Source organism: Myotis lucifugus, unplaced genomic scaffold (genome assembly GCF_000147115.1).
Source record: "Myotis lucifugus unplaced genomic scaffold, Myoluc2.0 scaffold_472, whole genome shotgun sequence".
NCBI lineage: Eukaryota > Metazoa > Chordata > Mammalia > Chiroptera > Vespertilionidae > Myotis > Myotis lucifugus.
In genome coordinates, this window is record NW_005871520.1 from 260,374 (window position 1) to 286,867 (window position 26,494).

Genomic DNA, 26,494 nt, shown 5'->3' on the forward strand with positions numbered 1-26,494 from the left:
CAGGCTGCTTCTAATCAAAACAGGTTCAGAGGCAAAAGACATTTAGAGTCTTCTCCATCCTCGCAACACAGGGCTCCGCACTGTTCTGGACATCTGCTTTTCTTCTCTTAAACTTTCTTCTCTTAAAGACTTAAAGTTTTATTTGATTGTCCAGTCGCTGCATATTTCAAACTCCACATTCTTGTATGGAAAGTCAGTGTGTGAGGAGGCTGACTGCGGACTGTAAGCCGGCGCCAAGGACCGTGAGGAAGAAATGGAGCAGAGGCTCCTCTGTGTTTGGCCTTTCCTTACCATCCTTTCGTATCTGCCTATAAATGCATGACCTGAAGGGTAAATTATACCCCAGGACACATGTTCTACTCTAAAATGTTCTTATAAAAATATACAATTGGGGAGGAAAAATAAGAGAATGTGCAGAAACAAGTAGAAAAAAAAGCTTCCTTTCTTCCCTTCTCCAAACAATCTTCTACGTATGGAAGATGCTACAGAATGGCAATCCCATTTCTGTCCTGAAAGCAGAGGCCCTCGGATCGGCAGGAATGCCAGGCACACCATGCTTGTTCGGGTCCTTTTGAGGAATAATGCCTGGAGCCGCTGGCACTTTCAGCAGGGTGTTGACTCTGGTCACTTATCTTAGGGTCAAAACATTCCCAGGTGATGTGAGGACGCCACACACCAACACACAATGAACCCTTACACGTAGCAGCAAGCTGAGCAGCCACAGGGCAGGTGAGGACGGAAGACTGTGGGCCTACAATTTACACGGGAGCTGACTTGGGAGGAGAGAGTTTTCCCCGGAAAGACAAGAGAGCGGATCCTACCGGATATTTGGCAGTTTGTGTAGTTCACAAAGACGAACTTAAGAATCTAACATTATAAAACTGTCTTAGTGTACCTTGTTTTATTCTGGCACAGAGCTAGTGCTTGGGCAACAAGGGCACACTAACCCTAGTTACTGGAGATTTTATTACTTTAGTCACTTGTCCAACCCAAGTATGCCCTTTGTCGCCCAAACTCTCATTGGCTTTTTACACATCAGACACATTTATTTACTCTATTTCAGACATTTTATTTTTCCAATTCTAACATTAGGCCTTGTTAAGTACAAAAGCTCATAAGTACAAAAATTTCTGTATAGCTATACAGTTAAAAAACCCATGAAAACAAAACAATTTTTAAAAGTTGGGCAGTATTCATCTCTATATAGCCGTGACAGTGTTCTGGAAGTGTGGCTGTAGAAATGGTAGAAACTATTTCATGGTGATGACATCAACAGTTTTGAGGACTCTTTTTCACTTGTTTCAGGAAATCTGTCCTGGGACATTCACACTGGATGGATTCCTTGCCTGTATTTCACAACAGCCCACTTCCCTGCTTCTTCAGGGCTTCAGTGACGACGCCTTCATTGTTCATCCCTGATGCTCTGACCAAAGGAAGATTCTGACCCCAGCTTCAGAAGCCAGTAAAGCTTAGATATTTAACTATTATCCTTTCCAATGTTAGAAAAAGAGTAATGATGAAAAAGATCTATGAATTTTTCATGTTAGCGTTGATTTCTCTTCCTGCCAGGACTTAATTTACATATGCACACTGAAGATGAATTACATTTGATGAGCTTTAATTTTTTCAAAGTATTTTTAAAAATTCTCTTGAAAAGATTAATTCTTCCAATCTGTAGGATTCTGAGTAAAAATGAACTGGATCAGGGGAAGTCCGAGTTTATTTTTGTTTTCCCGCCTAGCAACCTGCTGGACACAGAGAACAGATCTGCAAGGTCTTCCTTCAGCAGCTCTAGGGTATGGCTGAGATTAAACAAAACAACAAAACAAATTCACTTTAATTAGTAAAAAGATTGGCAGAATGCTGTAGACATGAAGAGCAGACAAATGCTGGAGAGCCAAACCGGCAGCGGCCTCACAGTCTAGACTTTTTTTTCCTCTGCTTAATAAGAAATAAGTTATCATCGTTCTCCTCCTCCCCGCGGCGCTCCTTCTTATGCTTGCCCCGCCTGCCCTCTCTGGGCAGCTTGTCTTCTCCTGGCTCGTGCTGGTGTGAGTGGTGAAAGGACTTGTGAGGCTTCTGGGTTTTGAAGGTGCCCAAGGAAGAGTGGGTTCTGGGGCCTCTGGGAAAGTCCTCATCCACGTCATGACACCTGTCGGCCTTCCTGTGCTTTTCACGCTCTCTGTTGTTCCTGCTCATTGTTTCTTTTTGGGTTTCTTTCTTTTCTTGAGGCCACCTTGTGTTTCTCCTTGAGGCGTGGCTCTTCTTCATGTCATGGTGGGACCTCTGATTTGCTGCTTTCATATGCGGCCTCTTGAACTGCCTTGGAAATTCCCCATTTTTCTGGAGTTCTGGAAAATATAAAAGTATTTTTGCATATTCTGCAGCAAGACAGTCCATGCAGAACTCTCCTAAGTCTGTAAATAACTTAGCAGAGAGGGAAGCCAGACATTTAAATGCATTAACGATAGGGCCTTCTCAAGGGCCCTTACTAAAGTAAAAGTCACTCACTAAGAACTATATGGCTGTAGTTATACATTTCTGATTGCTAACAGTGAACATCCAGCAGTCCAATGATAATCATTCTGTTCAATACAATCTAACTAGGTTAAACAGTGCAGATGAGGGCGAGCGAGAGCAGTCATCATCCTAGCTTCCTGAAGAAAAGACATGTCTGACCAATTCAAGGGACAGCCCTTGATAATAAGGTTAAGCGAGATGCACAACAGTCTTATTGACAGACTCATATGATATTTCAATTACACCCTGAAGATAAAGTCTGGCCACAGTACTTAGTTAGAGGTGGATGCCAAAGTGGACAGTTTATTCCTCCAGAGCAGAGATCGCTGGCTTGGAGACTGAGTATGTCGTTGTGCAGATCTGATGTTATGTTTTGTGAGGACTTGGCTCTCACTACAAGGATCTGATAGCTGTGATTCTGACAGGGTAGGTGGGAGATGAGGTTACAGTAAGGGATGAAAATTAACATGTCAACAGAATCTTCAGAGACTAAAGAAATGCCTCCCCTCCAAATGAAATGAAGTGCAAAGTAATATATTTAAAAATGAATTTTGGAATATAGAGAAAAAAATAAGTAATGACTTATAGACTTCGGCATAAAATGAAAATTCCAATGAATCACAGCAAGCTTCAAAGTGAATCTGTGCTGCAGAGCTGTCAATATAACCAGTTAAAAAGGAAACTAAATCGTTTTTCTCTGATTATAAAACTTATAAACACTCATTACAGAAAATTTGGGAACTAAAGAAAAGCATAAAGAAAATAAAACAGAAGCACCCATAATCCTTTAATCCAGAGACGACATTTTGGTGCATTTCTTTTTAATATTTTAAAAAGAATCTGGAAAAGAGTAACAAAAAAGGCCCAAAGAATCAACAATGTATAGGTCAACTTGAAAAACAAAGAATTGTTTGTCCCCAAAGCAAGACAAATAATTGGTAAACCACCTTGAAGTATATTGTAAGAAAGAACAGAGGTAGAGAAAACAGGCTTACGTTATAGGATAATTTAATGAGAAAGAACCTTATGCTATAGCAACATAATAAAGAAGCCACAGAGGGTGGCTATGGACCTGGAGCTCAGCTCATGGCCGATAGGAAATGACTTCTTTGGGGAAGCTCCAGGAAGTCACCCAGTAGGGATGCCTGTCTTTCTATGAAAATTACTAGAGCTACACAAACGGGGAACAAATCACTAGTCAAACAGAAAAATCTCAAAGAGCCTTTAAAACTCTGCCTACATATATGGATAGAAGTCCTTTTTGGACATTTCCTAAAATTATCATTATGTTAGAAAAATGTTTATTGGGAATAGATTACAACACAGAATTTTTTTTTTTTTTTAAAAATGTATTTTAGAGAGGAAGGGATAGGGACAGAAAGAGAGAGAAAAACATCGATGTGAGAGAGAAACTTCCATTGGTTATATACCCCAACTAGGGATGGAACCTGCAACATGGGTATGTGCCCTAACTGGGAATTGAGCCCATGACCTTCCAGTGTATGCAATGATACTCCAACCAACTGAGCCACACCGGCCAGGGCACAACATAGAATTTTTGAAGTAGGTACTTGATTTCTGGAGATCAAGAAAATTCCAGTTTCCATGGTAATTAAAAACATTTTCTGTGTTAACCAATGACCCCCAAAGCAGGTAAAAACAGTGCGAAAATAGAAATTTGGGAACTACTGCAAAGTTGATCTAGCAAGAAGTCTAACAACATACCTTTTACTTTTCGTTTTATTCTGTATTCTCGCTCCCGAATTTCATATTTGTCATCATAGTAGTAGATGAATGGAGATGTTGGAAAGGTCTGGTTAAACATTCGCCTTTCTGTACATTCCTGCAAATTGTATTTGAAATTAGGATGTCACAAGGGCATACTGTTCTAACAACCTTTTTGCGAGGTTATGGGTGACTGTAAGTAGAGATGAGTCCCACATCACTGATAGGCATTCTTGGCTGCAGGCTGTGGTCTTGCTGGGACACTGGGAGGATCACCCAGCCTGACATCCAATCAAGTATTTTTTCAGACTTGAATTTTCTTCTCTTACTTCTTTACCTATGAAAACCTTATCTTTTTTCAATCTTTCCTGCCAACCCACTCCCCCAGGCTGAGTTGACAGCAATGGCTGGGAGGAAGAGGAGAGGTTCCTACTGCACTGCCTCATACCTGTTGGAGGGTTTATTTTATTTGGCCTTATGTTGTATTAGATCTGTGCTTCTTTGTCTCTTCAACAGCCTTTCATCAAGTGCTTTCCCCCCTCTCTTTCCCCTTCACATTTACACCCTAGATGTGGGTGTAACTTCTTAGCTCTGTGCTCTTTTTCCTACCACACAAGTGGTTTGTAAACTTAGTTTAACAAATACTCACTGGGGGGAAACAGTTGATTCTTATGGTGGGGAGCAGTGTGGTGGTGGGTTGTGTCCAGTTTGAAATGCTCTTAGGTCAGTGGTTCTCAACCTTCCTAATGCCTCGACCCTTTAATACAGTTCCTCATGTGTGGTGACCCCCAACCATAAAATTATTTTCGTTGCTACTTCATAACTGTAATTTTGCTACTGTTATGAATCGTAATGTAGATATCTGATATGCAGGATGTATTTTCATTGTTCACGACCCACAGGTTGAGAACTGCTGTCTTAGGTGATTTTGAAACACCCCAACGGAACCCTCTCATCTCTTCAATTCCCTCCACTCAAGATCAGATCACTCCTGTCATTCATTACCCGAGGACAGCTCCCTATTCTCATGACTCTGACCTTCCCATGCCTGATAGTTTCCAAATCCATATCCTTGGCCTAAATACACCTATGCAGTAGGCTTTTAAAAAAATCATGACCTGTGACATATATCCATTCAGCATGCCTGAAACCAAACATCTTTCTTTTCTTTGAAAGAGGTTTCCCTTTGGAACGTTCCCATTTCTGTCTTTTGCCATCTTGCCTAAAATTTATTTATGCGAGTTCAATACTTCTTAGCTAAGTATTGAAGAAAAATTAGAATACCTCTTAGGAAGAAAGTATGTGAAAAATCCATATAAAGTTTAACTTAATTTATCATAATTTTGGCATTATATACTTGATTTGTAATTCTGAGCATCTGATCAAGCTGGTACATACATACATTTAGGAACATAATTGGCAGGAATGAGAGAAGTACATTAGTTGAAACTATATTAAATCTCACTTTAGAATGTTAGTTTCTAAAAAAGTAAGCATTCAGAATTACATTATTTTTGAGTTCATCTTTCATCAATCGCTTCCTGACAACAGAATGCTTTATGCCCAAATGCCACTCAGACTTACATGTCCATAATGGCCTTCTTGACCACAGTTGTAGCAATACATTAAGGCTGATTGTCCAGAAGGAGTCTTCGGCTTTTTGGGTGGTCCAGGTTTAGTCTGCAACATGAATATTTGTAAGGTTTTATTAAACTTAGAAGAAAATTAAAACCTCATTCTTTCTAAAAAAGCTCTTTTTAGGTAAGAGAGTCCTTAGAAATATTGTCTTCTAGAAGTCAGTGTAGAGACCCCACCTTCAGATGACTCTGTAAAGTGTGTAACACGGTAACAATTCCTTTATTCTTAATGTCAATGTGTGCTTTTCTCTCCTTCCTCACACCTCATTCCATTCAGCATTATACCCAACACTGTGTTAGGTATTAGGTATCCCAGATAGAAAAGGATAACAGGCTAGTAGAACATGACAGGCATATAAATAGATAATGACAGGACAATGTAAACACAGTGATAGAAGCATGTACAGGTATTAATGGAGCGGCAAGACAGACCCACCATTGGATGGGGTGAGGCAGTTAGGGAAAGCTTTCTTGGAAATACAAATTTTAAACTTACTCTCAAAGAATTAGGTGTAAGTCAACTGGATAATCCTTGGTAGAGGGGACAGCATGAACAATGGCATGAAACTAAGAAAGAGCAAACCTGCCAACAAAGTATAAGATGGTGTGCTCAGTGGTTAGAGTGCTGGCCCAAACACTGGAGTTGCAGGCTCCATCTCCAGCCCTGGTTGGAGTACATGTGTGAGGCAACCAATTGGTATGGCGCTTTCACATAAATGCTTCCTCTATCTTTTTCTCTCTCTTTCCCTCCCTCAACTCTCTCTAAAAATCAATGGGAAAAATATCCTCTGGTGAGGATTAACAACAACAAAAAGATGCATGACCAGGTATAAGGAAAATGAGGCTGGAGAAAGCATGGCAAAAAAATGGAGGGCTTATAAGTCATGTTAGGGAGCTTGGGCTTTATCTAGTGTTATGTGTAAGGATTTAAGTGTGGGAGCAGAGTAGTTAGAATTGCATTTTGGAAAAACCACTTTGGCTTGTAGCTATAAGGAGGGTGACTATAAGCAAGAAGAGGTTAGATGTAGGAGAAAGACCAATGAAGTGGCTGTTGGCCAATTATAGGTGAGGTGATGAGGGCCCAAACTACCAGAGTAATAAGAATAAGGAAAAGGGAATAGATTTGGGTACTTTTTGAAAATAAAACTGGTATTACTTGAAATTTGAAAAGATAAGAGGGAATGAAGAAAAGAAATCAGGATGCTTTCCAGGTTTCTATCTTGAGTGAATTGGTGAGTAGTGGTGCCAACAACTGATTCAGAAAAGGAGGAGGAGCCAATGTCGGGGGAGAAACGATGGAGTTTGCCTTGGATGTTGAGTCTCTAGGTGGAGATGGCCACCAGGAAGTTGTCTACGTAGGATGAAGCTTAGGAAACGTATCTGAACTAAAGATTAGATCTGAAAGCATTCTGCTCAACAGTGGAGGTAGAACTGACCAGAGGAACAGGGTCGCCACAGCCAATACGAACAGCAGCGAGCTAAGGCCGGAACCCTGGGCATTAACAACATGTAAGGGGGAGAGAAGGAAAGGTTAAAGGATGCAGAGCCACCGGAGAATATAGTCACAGACCTTAGAGAGCAGGCTCAGGAGGATGAGCTGATCTATGAAGTCAAACAGAGCAGAGGCCTAGTGGGATTAGAACTAAGAAACATCTGTCAGATTTACAATTGTTCACGGATAACTTATTTTAAGAATTTTGGAATCAGTGGGAAGGTAAAAGTCGAAGGCAATAGGTTGAATAGTGAAAAGATGCCAACAACTGATTCAGAAAAGAAGGAGGAGCCAATGTCGGGGGAGAAATGATGGAGTTTGTGGTAAAACTATAAAGAAGATCAAGGAAATCATTACCCACAAAGCCAGGAAGATGCTTATACTTCTGGAGGAAGGGAACAGTGCACAGAGGGTTTTGGGGTAGCTGCAATTTTCTATTTCTTGAACATAGTGGTGTTATATAATTTGAGTGTGTGTTATAGAACTAATTTATTAAATTGTACACGTTTTATGCACTTTTCAGCATGTATATTACATTTCACAACAAGAAATCTTAAAAAAATGAAATAAAAGTTGAAGGAAAGGAGACAGTCAGTACATGTATTTTGAGAGACATGAATAAGAAGGGGCAGAATAAGAAAAGGTAGGCCCCAGGAGGAAGTGGGGGTGTTGGTGAAGTTTGTGATTAGAATGGGAGAGACCTGAACCTGTGAGAAAGCTAGCAGAGATGGAGACATTGAAAACAGAGGAAAGAAAGGAGAAAATGGATTGAGCAAAACCCCGGAGGCAGCAGGGGCTTTAAAAAGGCGAAAAACCAATCTGTCCTTCCCCTAACCCTGGTTGTTTTTGTTTGTTTGTTTTGTTTATTGGGGTGTGTGTGGGGGGGAGAGATTGGAAAGATGAGATTAAACTTGGATAAGTGTATTTCTTATGTTCTTTATTGGGATCCTATAACAGAGTGCTGGTCTGACAAATACGTTTGCTGCTGTTCAGTGTGGCAAACAGGTGGTTTGTGGAGATTTTATTTTCTTGACACAGGAAAACACGGGTTATAAAAATCTTCTTCAAACAACTTTAGTTTTAGCTCCTATTTCCTAAAATGGAATACTGGAGGATGACAATAACCTTAAAGATCTCTTCTACTAAAAATGACTACAAATGCTATACAAAATGGAATTTAAAACCTCAGCTATTATCAATTAGGATATAATAAAAAACATAACCAACAAATGTCTTGTATTCTCCAATTTAAAATGTGGTTCATAAATTAAGACCAGCTAAAAGGCATTAAATACAGTTTTAACAACTACGCATGCACCACTCATTATAGTGGTTTATACATTAGCTCAGGTAGTAGAGCACCAGAAGACAGGAAATTATTAAGGAGAAATAATATTTTTCATCTGAAAAGGTAAGTATGTTACTTGATTGTGACATAAAATTGCAACCATGAGCATATGTTGTTTAAAAGAAGTAAATAAAACCAAGAGAGACGGTGTCATGAATGTGAAGGTAGAACAGATGATGTTTCAAGGAAATTGTCAAAAGCTACTGATGGGTCAAGTAAGATGAAGACAAACAAAACCCATTGGACTTAGCAACTGGAAACTGTTGTGAGCAGTTTCACTTGAGGGGTTGGGGCACAAGTCTGACTGTAGTGGGTTCATTGCAAGTTGAAAAGATGCTGGAGAATGGAACATAGAGGACTTTTTAAAGAAACTAGACTGTGTATGAGAGAAGGGAAGGGGATGAGAAGAGCAGAATGCAAGTCCAAGGATGCCTCCACCACTGCTGGGCATGGGGCACGAGCATACATACACATTCTTTCATTAATTGATTTAAAACATACTGAGTGCCTAATACATGCAAGTTAGTGTTCTAAGATTAGGTAATTGAGAAGTGAGCAAAACAAAAATCACTGCTCACATCTCCAGGTGGAAGACAGATAAATAAAACCACCACCAACACACAACACACACACACACACACACACACACACACACATACACACACACACAATCAGATAGTAATAAATGTTATGTGAATGAGAGTCTTTGGTGGTGACTTAGATTGAGTTTTGGGAAACTCTCACTGGGATGGTCAATCCGTATAACAAGAAAAAACAAGTATTCAGTGACTGGGGAAACAGCATTCTAGGCATACGGCATTGGGAACAGGTAGTGCAAAGCACGAAAGTGGGCATATTTCAGTATCTGAAAAATATCTGTAAACTGGGAAGTGTAGTAGGTGAAGGAAGAGCTGCAGAGAAGGAGGCTCTAGAGGTAGAATGTAAACCAGGGTGAAGGGAGCTGGGTCTTAAGTGGCATGAGCAGGTAGTTTGAAGCTAATAGTAGGTGCTCAATAACCAGCTGGCAACTGTTAGCAGACTGTAAGCGGTCACAGAAAGAACAATCCACACTCCCAAATAATACATGTTCTCTGAAAAACTGACCTGTTTATAAATTTTTTAATTTATGTTCATTTGTGTAAATATATGGCAATTTATCTTTGAGGCAAGATTTCTAGATTCACTGATGAGAAGGTAAATATGCTATCTTTTAAAAAATATTTTTATTGATTTTTTTTTACAGAGAGGAAGGGAGAGGGACAGAGAGCCAGAAACATCGATCAGCTGCCTCCTGCACACCCCCTACTGGGGATGTGCCCACAACCAGGGTACATGCCCTTGACCAGAATCGAACCTGGGACTCTTCAGTCCGCAGGCTGACACTCTATCCACTGAGCCAAACCGGTTAGGGCTAAATATGCTATTTTTGTTTCACTGGAATAAAAGATTCCACTGGCTCAAATTCTATGCAAAAAAAGAAGATAAGGGGGTGGGGGGTGAGGGCAACAGGGGGATGAGGACACATAATGTAATACCTTAATCAATAAAGAAAAAAATATATATTAAAGAAATAATAAAAATTTAAGTAAAAAATAAACAAGATGAATCAGGAAGTAGCGAGGAAGTAGGCTGGTGAGAACCAAATTAGCAGGGAATCCAGACATGGAATTTGATTGCTATGGATACGAGTAGGGACTTCCTCATGGGAGGGGCCACCATACCTCTACAGCAGTTCTGGTTTCTCCTCAGTAGTACAGACCACAGGGATTCCTTCCTATCACCTCCACTCAGAGTAAAGGCCACCTTTATTTAATACTGCGACAGTGCTCCTGACCCACCTTTTCCCTATTTCACCTTCTAGTGTACTAAACTGGTTATTTATTATGTTTATTATCTACCTCCCTGTTGGTAGAATGTAAGGTGCATGAGGGCAGGGATCTTTGCTTGATCCACTGTGCACCCCTATGCCAAGAGTCTAGAATAAGTGTTGGCAGACTATGGGCAGCAGGCCAAATTTGGCCCACTGCCTGTTTTTGTATGGCTCACAAGGGAAGAATAGTTTTTACATTTTAAATGGCTAAAAAAATATTTCACAACATGTAAAGATTATATGAAATTCAAAATTCAGTGTCTATAAATAAAGTTTTATTGGGACACACCAGGCACATCTGTTTACAGATTATCTGTGGCTGCTTTTCATGCTACAGGGGCATAGTTATGATAGAGACCACATGGCCTGCCAAGCTAAAATATTTACGATCTGGCTCTTTATTACAGAAGAAAATGTTTGCTGACGCCTGACTTAGAACATAATAAGTAGCTGGTGAGTAAGTAGATAATAAAGACTCCAAAATTCCTCTGACTTTACTTTATTGCCTAAGCCTGGGAAATTACAAGTATCCAAATGCTGTTCCATCTGCCAGATAAACATGGAGAACTTCTTCTCTTGGCTCAAATGTCATCTTCTGTGTAAGGCCTTCCTGATCACCTTATTTAAAATAGCCAGCTCTCTCCAATTGGAGCATCCTATCCTGCTTCATTGAGTTTTTTCCTTAAACTTCATGGCACTTATCACATCTGGTATACTATATATTTTACTTGATTGTTTGGTCTATACCCCAACTCACAGGGATTTGTCTGTTTTTAGTTCACTGCTGTATCCCAGATCCTGGAACAGGGCCAGGCATATAATAGTTCAGTAAATATTTTTAAAAATTTTTTATTGATTTCAGAGAGAGGGAGGGAGAGGGAGATAGAAACATCAATGATGAGAGAGAATCATCGATCGGCTGCCTCCTGCACGCCCTCTATTGGGGATCAAGCCTGCAACCCAGGCATGTGCCCTGACTGGGAATCGAACCATGACCCCCTGGTTCATGGGTGGATGCTCAACCACTGAACCACACCGGCAGGACAGTAAATATTAGTAAATGAATGAGATAATGCATATGTAAAGTACATGGCCCATAGTGAGCATCCAATACATTTTAGTCACTAAAGACAACCTCTAAGATTATGCTTTTATATATTAAAATGCCTGAATAAATTAACACAGCTTCCTAAGGGTCTCCTCTACTTCACATTGAGAGTGTGGTACATACTCTGGCAGAATCAGGAAGGAGTTACTAATACAGAGACTAGGAATTCAGTTTTACAATTACTAGGGATAAAGAGATCCTTTTTAATCAAGACTTTGAAAGCTTGTTTCATGTCGACACTTATTTTATTTTGAAAGTAATCTCATTCAAAAGGCCTCAAATTTAGCCTTACTGTTCATTTATGCCCGTGGATGAAGTGCAAACATTTGGGTGTTCATTCATCTGAATAATGTCACTAGTTAAAAACTTCCATTATTACTAATAAAAATAGCAACCGTATTTATATTGTGCTATGAAATTCTAAACTGTTTCACAATAATTAATTAGTAAATGACATGACAAACGCTATCTACATACTCTCATTTTAATAAACTATCATGTTCTAGGACTTAATAGGAATGAAATCAGCCTAGATCTTACCTAATTAGAGAACATTTCTATATTAGAATACAATACTGAAAACTCAATAATGATTTCCAGTGGACAAGTTTTCATACTATGATCTAACAAAAATCTTACAGCTATTTAAAGTGTTAGAAATACAAATTTGTGACTCAATACTTCTGCCTTGGAGCATGTCTTCATTTTTAATTAACAGTAAAGGTCCAATTTAAAGCAGAATGTGTCAACTGATTAGCTCTAAGTTCAGGGTTCTGTCATACATGTTTGTACTGTGGACAAAAAGTTAAATGCAGGGAACAAATGTTGTTTTTTAGAACTTTTTAAATTTGTTTGTTAATCCTCACCCGAGGATATTTTTTCCATTGATTTTTAGAGAGAGTGGAAGGGAGGGGGAGAGACACAGAGAGAGAAACATCGATGTGAGAGACACGCCGATTAGTTGCCTCCTGCACGCGCCCCAGATGGGGGCCGGGGATTGAGCCTGCAAACGAGGTACAGGCCCTTGCCAATCCATGGGCCAAAACTATAACTACTGAGAAAACTGGACTAGAACTTTTTTTAACTTAAAAAATTTACCTTAAGACTTTGACCTAATGGATACCAAATGAACTATTTATGAAAGCAGCTTTTTCTTTTCTTCTCACTTTTTTTTTTTTGGTTACAGACATTTAAATAATCTATATTTGTAGGATGATATCTTAGAGATTACTTTACTATCAATATATAGAAGTAATAACCTGGGAGATAGCATTACCTATGAAAGGTCCATCCCATCTGCTATTCTTGCTGAAAGCTTTTCATGCACCAGTAAACTCAGTAAATATCAGAAGATAAAGCATAAGCCTACCACGCCACGGATTTACTTCTAATGTCTCCTCAAAGTGCTGCCCGATGCAACGATTACAAATGATTTTCTTCTAATGTCATTTTACATAACCCTTTTTTCTGCATGAGTAGTTAGTGCGGAATGAATGAATGAATGCCATTAAAACAGTTAATCATTATCTGGGACACTGGCCTTACTCCCTTCACTAGTAGGAATCTCCATGACAAAGGCCAAGAGATCAAAACGCCAGAGCTGCCTCAGTGTCCTATTTCTAACAGTAATTTTTTATGCAAATGAACCTGCTGGGCATCTCCCTCTGTGACCTTGAGCTGCCCTTATCTAAACTGACTTTGATCCAATGAGGACTTGCATCTTGTTGAAGCTCGTTACTATACAGGATATGCAATCAATTTCACTAATTAAAGGGAATTTTCTACTTTCGTGACCACAAAATGTACTTATTTTTATAATCATACATATACTTAATGACTAGACTATGTTTTTATTTATTAATCCAAAGTGTTATATGAACATATATTAAAAAGCAAGTCCATAAAGCACTTGATGTAAATGTATTCACAACCAAACGTAACATGGAGTAAAGTACTGAGCTCAGCTCCAGTCTTTCTGCATGTCATATTTGTACTCACACCTCTTAAAGCCATATGCTTTTCATGCTTGAGAATCTTATTTTTTCAAAGTTTTTCCAATAAGCTAACAGTACAAGCATCTCCTCAATATCTATATATTTAAAAAAACAATCCTACCCTAGTAATCAAATAGAATTTCTTAAAAAAATGTTACCCCAAATAAAAAACTTGCCATCATAGTCAAAGCCCATTAGTTGAAAATGGGACCTAATGGTATGAATCTGACATTTAAGCAGAACAAAAGTTTGAATTAAAAATATACCCCTCCCCTCATTTAAACATATCATTTTTTGTACCTACTCTAGAGATCATATGTGATTGTCTGAAGTATTTTATTTAGTTTCATAAAGAGTAGGCAGAGCAAGAAGAATGGGTGCCTTCCCTTTCCTTTGGTAGTATTTACAATATAAATGCCAACAGAAATGTAACTGGTACGCAGTCAAGAAAAATCACATCTGGGGCCTAAAGGAATCAAAAAAAGAAATTTAAAAGTTGGGCAGTTTTGCAGTGAACGGAACCAAATCTGAGTCTGTGAGAAGGCAAAAATGATCCCATGTAACTAAAGATACAAAAGATGCCCTGTCTCCCCTTTTCAGTGTTTTTCTGGGGTAGGTGCTCCTCACACCTGGAGATCTGAACAGGTCTTATTCCAACCATGATTTTGGTCAAAGCCATCCATTTGCACAGTGTTCTGGCAAATACTCACACTATTACTTCCCTTAGAGGAACATTGGAAGGAATTTTCTCTAAGCTAAAGGCTTTGAAATTATTTTAAAATAAGGCTTCCTTTATGAATTTTTTAAGTTTTAATTTTTCCTCAGTGAAAAACAAATTCAATTGTATACCGCTACTAATTTTCCCTGTATCTTAAAAATGCCATTAAAAACACCATATATAATAATATACCTATATTTTTTGTGTTAAAAGAAAAACGATGACATGTATCCAACAGACTACCAATCCATCGGGTAATTCCTTAATTAGGCAGATTTTTGAAACATGTATTATGTACACAACAGACCGGAACGTCTCCTTTGGAGCATTTTCTAGTCTATCGGGTGATTACATCATTAAGCCACACATGCTACGTAGAAAAATCCTTATGAAAATTCATGAAAAAATGTACAGCACATCATTAGCATGCTGTAGACGTGTATGCTTTTGATACTTTCTCTGTTAAAAAAAACAACACTACATGAAGTAATTAGTCCAGGTCATAAAAACATGAGAAAGGTACCAGACTCTGGTGAAATTGAAAATTGCAAAAAATTGCATCTCTCATGGTTTCACTGAGAGTAATTTGCTTTATTGGAAAATGGATTCTAAAACAGTGTTTATTTGAATTGCAGCAGAATAAAGTGTTGCTTTACTGATTTCGTACTTCCTATATACACACGTAACTTTCCCTCTACCCCTCTTCTGATACTCATAGTTTTACAAACCAATGGGTTGAAGGTTGCAAATAACTAGTGGTCAGGCTATTAATTATTCAAGGCCTTGCAGTGCTGTGTGTCTATATACTTATATATCTTCATCGTAGGTAACCAAGACTGTAAAGGACTGCATGAGTGTATCTTTCGTAGTAAAACTACGTTAAAGTAATATGAATGGAGGCAAACTGTTGGTATAACTCCTAATAGTGAAAAGATGATATATTAACAACATTAAGCATTAGGCAACATCTAAGAGATAATATATTTGGAGACTAAATGAAACACAAGTTTTATAAAAAGAAGTTATTAAACTTATTAATTTATGATTTCTCTTTTTGTAAATGAGCTCCTTCCCCTACAAAAAAACAACCACACAACAACAACAAAAGAGAACCTCAGCAAGCAGAGAACAATGAACATATGCAAGACAGTAAGGATCACAGTAATTCACTCCCTGAATGTTCTAAATCTTCATGGCTTAAAAAGCATCCCAATTTTCTCCAAAGGTAGTGGCATTTAGTCACTGGGCCATAGCTAATTTTACATGGAATGCAAAAATGTTAGTTTAAGTTTAATTTACCACCCTATTTAAATATTTCCAATGTAGCTCTCAACCTGCAGAGCTATCCCTCTGTCTATTTTAATTTTAAAGTAAGTTAGCAAAGGCTTCCTTCTTAATCCCCAGAGACTACCTACATAGTGACACAAACGCACAAATTTATGACAGCAACATAAATGCTCTTCTGAAGTAATGTGCAACATTAAGTGAAAATCGTTTCCTGGAAAGATATTATAGGTATCTATATTTTATTTGCCATCTTAAACATATCTGGGTCTTTATGGCCTTATTTTAAAAATGTATTTCCTTTTTATATTTCCTGGTGCAAATGGACTGCATAAATAAGCAATGTGCTATGAGGCTTCAGACCAGCCGATAAAACCTTTCAATTTTCATGCCAGCTTCTTCTTTTGTAATTCAAATCCGCCTGGAAACTGGCAGCTCTGAAAACTGAAACAAGCACTGCCACAAATACCTTGTAATGCTATCGACCTTGTCTGCCCATGCAGTGAGAAAGGGGGATGCGTATGTGTCTGCAGCCATCCAGATAACACAACTCATTTTTTTGGGGGGGCGGGGTGGGGATAACAGAAGCCAGCCCCAGACTGCACCAAAAGCAGTCATTACCGGGCATGCTGGAGAATAAGTCTCTTCAAAATACACAGTGCATTTAAAAACCATATATGAGGCTGAGCCACTGCTGTCATTACCAATTTTAATTTAGCTCCTTCAGTTTGCCAGCCAGATAAACTCTTTAGTGCTGTTTTTAATCTATTTGCCACATTTTATGTTTAAGATTATAGTAATATGGACAGGAGAAGGAATCACTTTTAGGGGAAATAAAGAAATAGATCCGCTTATCGGCGCCCATCAGAAAGTTCATTAATCAGCCAGGCTTTGTGCCCTCTAAATTGAAAGGTTAAATAATCCTCTCAGGAATATTTCTCGGCCCCTCCGCCAATTGTCCGGAGAGGAGCTGCCATTCATAGCACGCGGGATCGGTGACAGGGTATCTTACCACTGTTTGGACCCCAAACAATGATGGACAAATGGCCTGGTTTACAAAGAACCTTTTAGTACATGGATGGAAAAGGACCACAAGCTTGGATGCAGGGTGGAGGGATGAGGGGGGCATGGAGACAGGATGTGGGGGGAAGGGACAGGAAAGAACACATACATGTGTGAATGCATGGATATTTTATCTGACTGTTTACTGGGGTGGACTATAAAACATAGAATCCACATTAATATACATCTTCTGACCATATTAAGTCTTTAACTCACTCAAATCTGCATATATATATATATATATATATATATATATATATATCATACAATTGTACGTAAATCATCATTGAAAAAATTGTGGAATAATAGAGCCATAGCTTTATTATATTTATTATCTAATACACAGGGGATAATAAACCCCAAGATTTTCATTTTTACTATGACTCCACATGACTTACAACACATAGAACTGCCCCTCCCCGCACCCAGCCCTGCTTATTCTACTGAAAAATACTCTTAACCATTAGTCACAAAGGCAGGGAATTCCACAGCTGTAAGGTCCTGTTTAAAGGACGGAAGTGATGATTCCTTGCTCTAACAATATGCTCCATCTTAGCTCCTGCTTGCCTTAAAATAAAGAAAAACATAAAAAGTAGGAATGCTCTTTGAAAGAATACAAATCCCATGCACCGAGACAGTGCTCAGTTTTGTGTTGCCTTTTTTTGCTGGACTTACAGGAGAATATGGGCAGGAATCTGCAAAACAAGTGACCAAGCTCGTACACTTCAACATTCTGCTGTGAAATCAGGCTGGTTTCTGGCACAGTCATGTGAAGGCATGAAGCAGTTTTACCAAAAGTGCAAAAAACTGATGTTATTTGTTTCATTCCTCATCTCATTAACATAAAACCTCTACCCCTAGCAGAAAGTATTATAATTGGTATTTGTGTATGAGAATTATTTAATTTCATATTATTCTCATTATTTACAAAGGAAGCAAAGATTTATGTAATTTAGCTTATGAACGATAACTATATTCAGCTGACACTGACGTCACCATTTAAGAATTATACATTTATTTACTTAATATTTTTTTTCAAAATGATATGGTCGTATCTTTATATGGTACACATTTCATACAGTCATTTTCATTAGGAAAGGAAGTAGCCTAAAGATTTTTTGTGATCTACTCATAAATGTCTTTATGATTTTTAAGCAAATCAAATTAAGAAAATTTGCTTGCTATATTTAGTTAAAAGTTACACACCTATATTTCTAGACCAGAAGACAAGTATAAATAATTAGAAAATAAAAACTGAGGGAAAATAATTTTGTTAACAAAAGACAATGCTTGTGAGTATTTTAATTTCAATAACTATAAGAAGGAAACATTTTTAGGAGATAGAGTAAAGAGGTCATTATGAATCTCCTCGTCTTAGGCAAAGACATTGCAATAATCTGAGTTTGGGCTATCAGTCCCGAGGCCATCTCTCCAGGTGTGAGGAGTCCACGAGTTTGCAGCATTGGAGCTGACATGGTGTTGAACACGGGCATTGCGCTAGGTACTGTGCTAAGTACTTTATGTTTATCATCTCATTGCATTCTTACAATAATCCTAGAAGGCACTGTCCCCATTTTTCAGATGAAGAAACCGAGAATTTAGAAGATCAATGTTTTAACTAGGTTTGCACAGCTAGTAAATGAAAGACCCACTGATTGATTCCAAACCTGGTATTCTTTCTCCTCTATTATGATAAAAAAGAAAATTCCCTAATAATTTCCTCAGAATTAAATAGGCCCCTCTAGCTCCATTTTATGGAATGTTTTTCTAAGGACAAACTTGAGGAAAGATCCAAAACTTAGTTCCCCTAACTGAAAAGACATGTGGGGTAATCTACAAATACATTAAAAGGAAAAATTTAAAATGGGTATTTATAGACATGGATATATTACAAAATTATAAAGATGACCTTATAATCTACTTAATAGATTCAGTTCTAGATGGTTTTTGAAAAAAGGAATGAAAATAATTGGATAGGTTTATTATCAATTGATTCCCACACATGTGAATTTTTTTTACAAAAACTAACTTTGGATCATTTAAAAGATTTAGGTTTTAGAACCATAAACTTAATTCAACTTAAGTTTACTACTGAAGTTTATACCACAACAGGAAATATAAGACTAGTTTAGAGAGTGTTCATGTCAACAAGTCCAGGGGTTCTTTTAGGAATCTTATCTTGTAGATTCTTCAAATAATTAACCCAAACCCTTAAAGGTTATGGTTGATCATGACAGTCAGTATCTAAATGATTCCTAAATTTATTAGGAATTACTGTAATCTACCACATCACTCACACGTAATGGCTAGTAAAAGGAATGTATTAATACAAATGTCAATGGTCCAGTATACTTTATCTACTTCCACTGAAATGTCCAGAAAAGATTATGACAAGCTCAACCACCTGGAATATATTTATTTAAGGAATGGCATGAATCACCTGTTCAAAGTACATATTAAAAATAATCACTCAAATATGCTAAAATTATTCTACATAATTCTTCTATGCTTGTTATGTGTAGTTAACATGACAAAGAATAGGCCACATTCTAGATTTTTAAACTACAATTTGTTATACAGTCAGATACTGAGCAGTGTTAAACTGCATGAATTCTGAAAATTCTCAGACTACCTGTTTATATTCATTTTGTCATAATAGGAAAACTTTTTCAAAGTGTAGAACTGTGAGTAAAAAAAAAGTAATTTCCTTTGGAATTATATGACTAATGTATGTGCTTTTTTTAAGAAGAAAATATTTTTAAAAGTTATGTATACTAAAATTACAAATACTTAGAAATGGAATTTAATTACCCCAAAATTTAAGTATCAAGAAGAAATTGCCCCTATAATGACTAACTATAATTATAAAGTTGAACATACTAGGGAACAGAGAAAAGGATAGTGAAGAGTCCAAATGCAATTTTCCATCTTTTTATCATCATCAGGAACATCTGTTAACAGGTAAGAAAATGAAGACTACAACAAGTATTTCTTTAAATTTTTAAAACAGAAGTAAAACTTGAAGCTGATACAGTAAAATATGTTAAGTCTTAAATGTAATCATCTTTGCCTCCAGCCTCTGGGGCAGATAAAAAAGCACAGGGACTTTTTTTGGTCAAATGAAGAAAAAAAGTTACTGTTTATAGTACAGTCTCATATTCAATTAGTTTATTATTGAGCAACATGTACTACCTAAAAAATGAACAGAAATCAGGGCAATGGGTGATAAAAACATTAAAGATATTTAGAAGGTGGCAAAAATGCAGCTGCTTCTAGGCCAAACATTTATAATGACTGTTTTCTAAATTGTGTATGCTACATACTTTTCAAGAAAGAAAGAAAAAAACAAAACCCTGCTCAGAATATGTCATATTGATTTCCCATTTAAAGCAAATTAATTTCCTCATTAAAATATTGAAAATCAATTAAGTTGGGAATTTCTCTAAGGGGATGACACCTCAATCTGTTTGAAAAGAAAATATGAAGGTTCTCTCTAAAAATAGAAATAAATTATATCTAAATCTATATAATTTTATTGTACTTCCATTCAAAAATAAGTTTGTATACGAATTGTTTAAATGTCTGAGGAAACATTGTGAGAGGAAAAATAACATGCATTTATAATTCACACCACTCACTTTCTTCCTCTTCCTTTTATAGAAGCTTTAGAAAATTGCTTTTTTATGATTTGGCAAATTGTATTTATTTTTAAATGAATCTCATTTATTGAGATTGATAATTCCAGGTTTCATTTGCTTTGAAATTGCATTTTCCAATTGCTTTGAACGATAAGTTCTGGCAAGATGTGGTGCAACATGCCAGTTGGAAATAGAGATTTAAAAAAATCAGTTGACCTACTCTATAAATGTGGTAATTATCTTTTACACTAAATTCAAAACATGGTAAAAAAAATTACCAGCAAAATGTTCACCCTAAATTCTTTAAGAACAGGTAAATAAATATTAAAGTATTCACAAAAAATGTCCACTTGAAAAATCTTAAAAAATTTTAGTCACTGCCCAAATATACTTTCTATCTTGGTTATCACAGATGGAGTATTAGAAAATAATTTATCGGTGCTTACTCAGAAAATTCCTTTTATTCAGACACCAAGTAACTTTAAATATAAAGCAGTCCGATTTATTTTGTAGTACTACAACGGAAAGATGGTCCTGAGGTACAACAAAATAGTCATGTGCCGTCTTACTCATCAGAGCACAATGACACTCACCTCAGTAGTGTTTTAATACTAAGGGTATTTTTTAATGAAAACTAAATCTCTGAAATTTTGACAGAGATGTAATATCTCAATAGCAACACTTAAACAATCAAAACATTGAAATAGTGATGTCAGATATGGAGGAAAAAACTATAATTTAAAAAAAAGTACTGTACTCCTATGTCTTCAGTAAGTTGGCAAAGTGAAGTGAACTTCAAAATAAATTTATAAGTGTTACTTTAGGATAGTATGCTGGGCCTCAAAAAATGGTACAAAGAAAAAGTTGATTTAAATAATTCCAAAATAGAGTGAAGCCTACTTCTCATTCTATTTTGGAGTTATTTAATATTTTAAAATACAGTATGTAACCAGTTCTATATTCTTAAACACACACACACACACACACTTGAGCCCTATCACTTGATATCTACCATGTAGATGAGATCCTTGTGGGTTCTGCAGTTCTGTTAAGTAGCCAACGAGCTCTCAGAAAGAGATTTAGAATTCCCAACATCTATCTAATTAAGAGCCCGTTTTCTTTTTTCCATGAAAAGAAAATATTCTGGCTTGAGGGAGACTTTTTGAAACTCTTTATTTCACATTTTAACTTATTTAAAAAACTCCATTTTAGTATTAGGCAACTAGAAAATTGTTACCCACCCTATCTTACATCACAATAATTTCAGAAAAAGGACTTTTGTGGCTATAGCCTCACAATCAAATTCCACTTTCTTATTCCTTTCTTTAGGACTATACAACATGTTTCTAAAGTTAAATTTAAATCTGTTGACATTTAGGGTTCCCTACTGGGTGGTATGACATAGGATGCTTTAGAGAGTTACATTCTCATTTAGAGTAAAAATCTCATTTCCATACTGTGAGAACCCAGAAAACATTTCTAAACTGATGTTTCCAGGGAAGGAGAGAAAAACTTGAGTGGCAAAACTAAGTGATATTTTAAATTATGATCCATAAGATACACTGTGGCATTCAACTAGTTCAGGTAAGACTACTATTAATTGCTAGTAACCTCTGGTCACAAGCCTTTTCTAGGCTAGAAAGGAAGGCAAGGAAACTACTCCCCATTTCTCTGACAGCAAGTATTTTACTTTTTGAAGTGTGAATTCTAGGCATTTAAACATTATATATAAAGAATCATTTAAAATGTAATTCTTCCTTTCTGCTTAAACTTTTAGTTAAAGTAAAAGGTAGCAGGTTGTAACACATTTTAACAATGCACACAAAGAAATCCAAGGGCAAAATTAAACATAAAAGATGTATTGTCCTTTTTGGTTCTTAACACATTTGGCCCCAAAGTAGCAAACTCCTAGCTACTTTTTTTAAGTAGATTAAAATCAAGATGAACAAAATGTCCAAAGTATGTCAAATTACAGCCTCTACTAGTTAAAAATTCTGTTGGTTGTAAAACTCTGTTGGTGGCCATTTTGGCCTAGGAGTTTTAATATAAATGAGCCTAGGAATGACAGGGGGTAGGGAAAGGGACTTTCCTTCTGGAATAGTTGAAGGGGGTGGGGGTGGAGATTTTATCTAGAATAAAAAATGAAAAAGAATATTCAAAGTCAGGCATTACCAAAATTTGAAAATATAACAAATTAAAATACAAGAACAGTGCTATATTATTGAAGATTTTTAAATTCTTCTAAACATTCTGAAAAAGGTAAATACATAAACTACTTGGGAAATAAAAATCATATTTTTCTTTTTCCCATGCAGGTCTCCAAAGTGACAATCTAAAAGTCCTTAAATTATATGGCAATTTTATAGCTATTTAAATATATAATAGATATATATAGGCAGTGTTTTAGAGTTTTATTAGCATGTGCCCTTTAGAATGATGGTCTTAGTTTTTATTAATCTAGTGAAGTCTAGTCAAGTTGGTTAAAAAGCTATTCTATTCACATACAAGTTGTTAGGGATGCTTTATTTGATCTCTCATGAAATTGCTGAGAGTAGTGAATATGTTTCCTTTTTAATATTCATCTTTTAGAATGTGTTCAAAGAAATTTTTGACTTGGAACATTTCACAAGCCTACTTATATCAATCAATTTCACTACCTTCTTATGTGTTTGAAAATTAATACTCTGTATTATTAGGCTTAAAAAAAAAATATATATATATATATTCCCTTTTTGCAGAAGTATTTTTTTTATTGATTTCAGAGAGGAAGGGAAAGGGAGAGAGAGGGAGAAACATCAATGATGAGAGAGAATCAGTGATTGGCTGCCTCTTGTATGCCTCCCACTGGGGATCAAGCCAGCAGCCCTGGCATGTGCTTTGACCGGGTCTTGGACTGTGACTTCCTGGTTAGGTCCTTGCTTAACCACTGAGCCACACCGACTGGGCTCAAAAAATACTTTTAAGGAAAGTGATTCCTGGATCGATCTTAAATTGTATTTGCTAAACTTTAAGTGTAAATGACTTTCTAGTCTTCCTGATTGGAGGGCAGATAAAAGCAACTGAAACGTTCTCAAATGCAAATAAACATTTCCAAACTGAATATACTAATCAATTTCTCCTCCCCCAAAAAGCACAGTTCATTTTGGGTGAGAAATGTATACTTTGGTTAGAAAAAAAAATTAACCAGTGATTAAGTGTAGAAATTTCCAGAGTTTTAAGAAGACTGGTTTAAATCAATATACAGTAGCAATTCTAACCTAGGTTTCATTACTTGGTCATTGCTCTGACTGATGCCACATTCGAGTGTGAGGGCTACTATGAGTCAATAGATGGCAGTCCATCGCCTAGTAAAAGAACTGAAGATGACTAAACTCACCATGCATTCTGCTTTTATTCAAGATTAAATATTGCCTAATTGTACATATTTGGATATTGCCTATATACATAATCATTTAACTATTTTATTTTAGATGGATTGATATAGATGGATTGATATATATATATATATATATATATATATATATATATATTTCTGAATATACAAATTCTGCATTTATACTTGCATAGTAAACTATTCCTAATTTTAGTTTAGACTTGATAATTATGAATTGGAATAGCTGCTTCAATATTATTTTGAAAATTAATCAATAGTCTAGGTTGAGACAAACAGACCTTTCAAAATGATTTTGTTATACCTATAGATAGAATATATTGTTATTCTCTTCAAGATAACTCATTTTGTTTCACTAATTTTTTCCTAACTACTCTTTTTATAATTTGTTTTTTAAAAGCTACAATATTAAACAAATATTCAAATATTTATGTTATACTAAACACCAATTTCTTTTTTTTTTTAAAATATATTTTATTGATTTTTTACAGAGAGGAAGGGAGAGAGATAGAGAGTCAGAAACATCGATGAGAGAGAAACATTGATCAGCTGCCTCCTGCACATCTCCTACTGGGGATGTGCCCGCAACCCAGGTACATGCCCTTGACCGGAATCGAACCTGGGACCTTTCAGTCCGCAGGCCGACGCTCTATCCACTGAGCCAAACCGGTTTCGGCATAAACACCAATTTCTAATCTTCTATGAGAGTTATATAAAAGAATATAGGTGCAAATAATGAAAAGAGTGGCTTTAAAATAGTGCTACCATCACTTCAAGTTTTCAAGAATGGAATTCTCTAAGTTAGGGGAAAAGAAATGCAATATCAAATCCATTAGGCTATTACTTAATTAAAATACTGATAAAAATGCTATACAAAGAGTGACCGTGATCTTGAAAGTATAATATGGTTGAATTCCAATCAAGTTTAGACTATAAGGATTTCACCACAGTATGTTAAGATTAAAAAATGATACATAAGCACAGATATAATGTATCTATATAAGTTACATCTGTAAAAATATATGTGTACATATATGGGTATGTGTGTGTGTATATATATTTTAGTTTTATAGTGAAGACTTTAAGAAAACCCAATTTGGGATTGAGGGATAGCTGAGTAATTACAGCTTTCTACTAAGAATCTTTAAATAAATTAAACAGTGATAACAGAATGTAGGAACAAACTACCTGATATTATTCCTTTTTTCTTGGGCCTGTGGTAAGACATATTGGTAGTATAAGTCTACTTATTAGTTTACCTTTTATTTCATAAAGAGGAGAGCAGTAAAAAGACATGTTTTGTAAAAACTTTGCCTTTTCTATTTTTACTACCTGTCTTCCATAAAGAAAACTTTTAAATATGTTAATCTTTAAGAAAATAGCTTTTAATTACATTGTATAACTTTAAAATTAAAAGTAATTTTTATTATTGTCTCTTGCTCAGTACAACATACTTAATACATTATAAGAAATGACTAGCAGGGCTTTGGTGAACTCTCAAAATTATTTAAGCTGACTATTAGAAATAAACTGATTTCATAATATTGAGCATTAGTAAGATGATTCCATAACAATGTTTTTTGCTTCTACTTAGCCTAAAATCACAATAAAAAGGAAAGCAGAGAACTGAATAACTTGAATAGTATTAAGCAGATATTTATACACGTTGAATAAGTCAAGAGGGGCTTAAGCATATGACAGTTGAATTGTTCTATATGAAAGATACACTAAGCTTTGTCTAGCTTTATTAAAAATATATGTAAATATTTCAGTAAAGCCAGAGAATTGATAATGGAAGATATTGTGGACTGCATGCTTGTAGACTGTAGATGATACAATTTATTAGACACTAGATTACTATTATTTTTTTTATGGCTCCTAGCATACTTTTCCCTCTTTAATTTGAATTTAACCCAGGAAGACTGAGAGATACCATGATGTAATCATTAAATGATGTGAGCAATAAAACACAATCAAAATCTTTTAAGAACAGGAAGATAAAGGATAGAGTAGTGGGCAGGGGAGAAGAGAAAAAGTATATTATTGCTCTCTCAGTGCAAAAACTCTTCAGTGTTTATTATCTTCCAGCAGAAGATGCTTGTCTATATTTTATGGTCAGCAGTTCAGAGAAGGGTAAATAGGCTAGGTCTTGGGGAAAATAAAAAAGGTGTTTCTACTCACCGTTAGGTGATACTGCCTCCAGATTTCTGGGCAAGCCTGGAAAATAAAAATATTGATCAGCTGGGAGCATGAAACAAGGTACTTTACAGCCTGTTGGTTTTGGCATAACCCAGCATCCACCGGTGTCGGTCACAGGAAAATAAGAAGCTTAACAGAAAGGGTCTGCATTTCAGCTTCAAAAACCTGGCTAGACAGTTTAATTGAATTTTACACTGGTTTAACACACTCCCTGCCATTGTCAGAAAGCCAGTAACAAAGTTTTCTCTCTCTTTTTTTCTTTTCGGGTTAGAAGTTTTGGGCACTAAGATGTGATTAAGAGCCATAACTCAGTTAAACTGATAAATGAACAGCAGTGGTTAAAATCAATGAGACTCGCCAAGTACTGGTATACCTTTTTAAAGAACATTTTGAACCTTGGTAGTATGATAGAAAACAATTTAATAGCAACTGCCTTTGAGAAGACTTCACTGTGGTTACATAGGTATTTCTGATGTCTGCTGCCATCTTTTGCCTAATCACTTTCTAA

At 36.3% G+C, this 26,494-nt stretch overlaps 1 protein-coding gene across 2 annotated transcripts in view; it reads right to left on the reverse strand.

Moving 5' to 3' along the window:
- Positions 1 to 1,048: 1,048 nt before the first annotated feature.
- Positions 1,049 to 26,494, reverse strand: part of ZCCHC7 (zinc finger CCHC-type containing 7) — a 189,973-nt gene continuing 164,527 nt past the window's right edge. For both annotated transcript variants that reach the window (XM_006103224.3, XM_006103223.3), the window contains exons 6-9: positions 25,969 to 26,004; positions 5,830 to 5,925; positions 4,246 to 4,363; positions 1,049 to 2,351 (exon numbers count right to left, since the gene is read on the reverse strand). In XM_006103224.3, the coding sequence (XP_006103286.1) occupies positions 1,915 to 2,351; positions 4,246 to 4,363; positions 5,830 to 5,925; positions 25,969 to 26,004 (687 nt within the window). In that variant the 3' untranslated portion in view covers positions 1,049 to 1,914. The remainder of the gene's footprint in view (positions 2,352 to 4,245; positions 4,364 to 5,829; positions 5,926 to 25,968; positions 26,005 to 26,494) is intronic.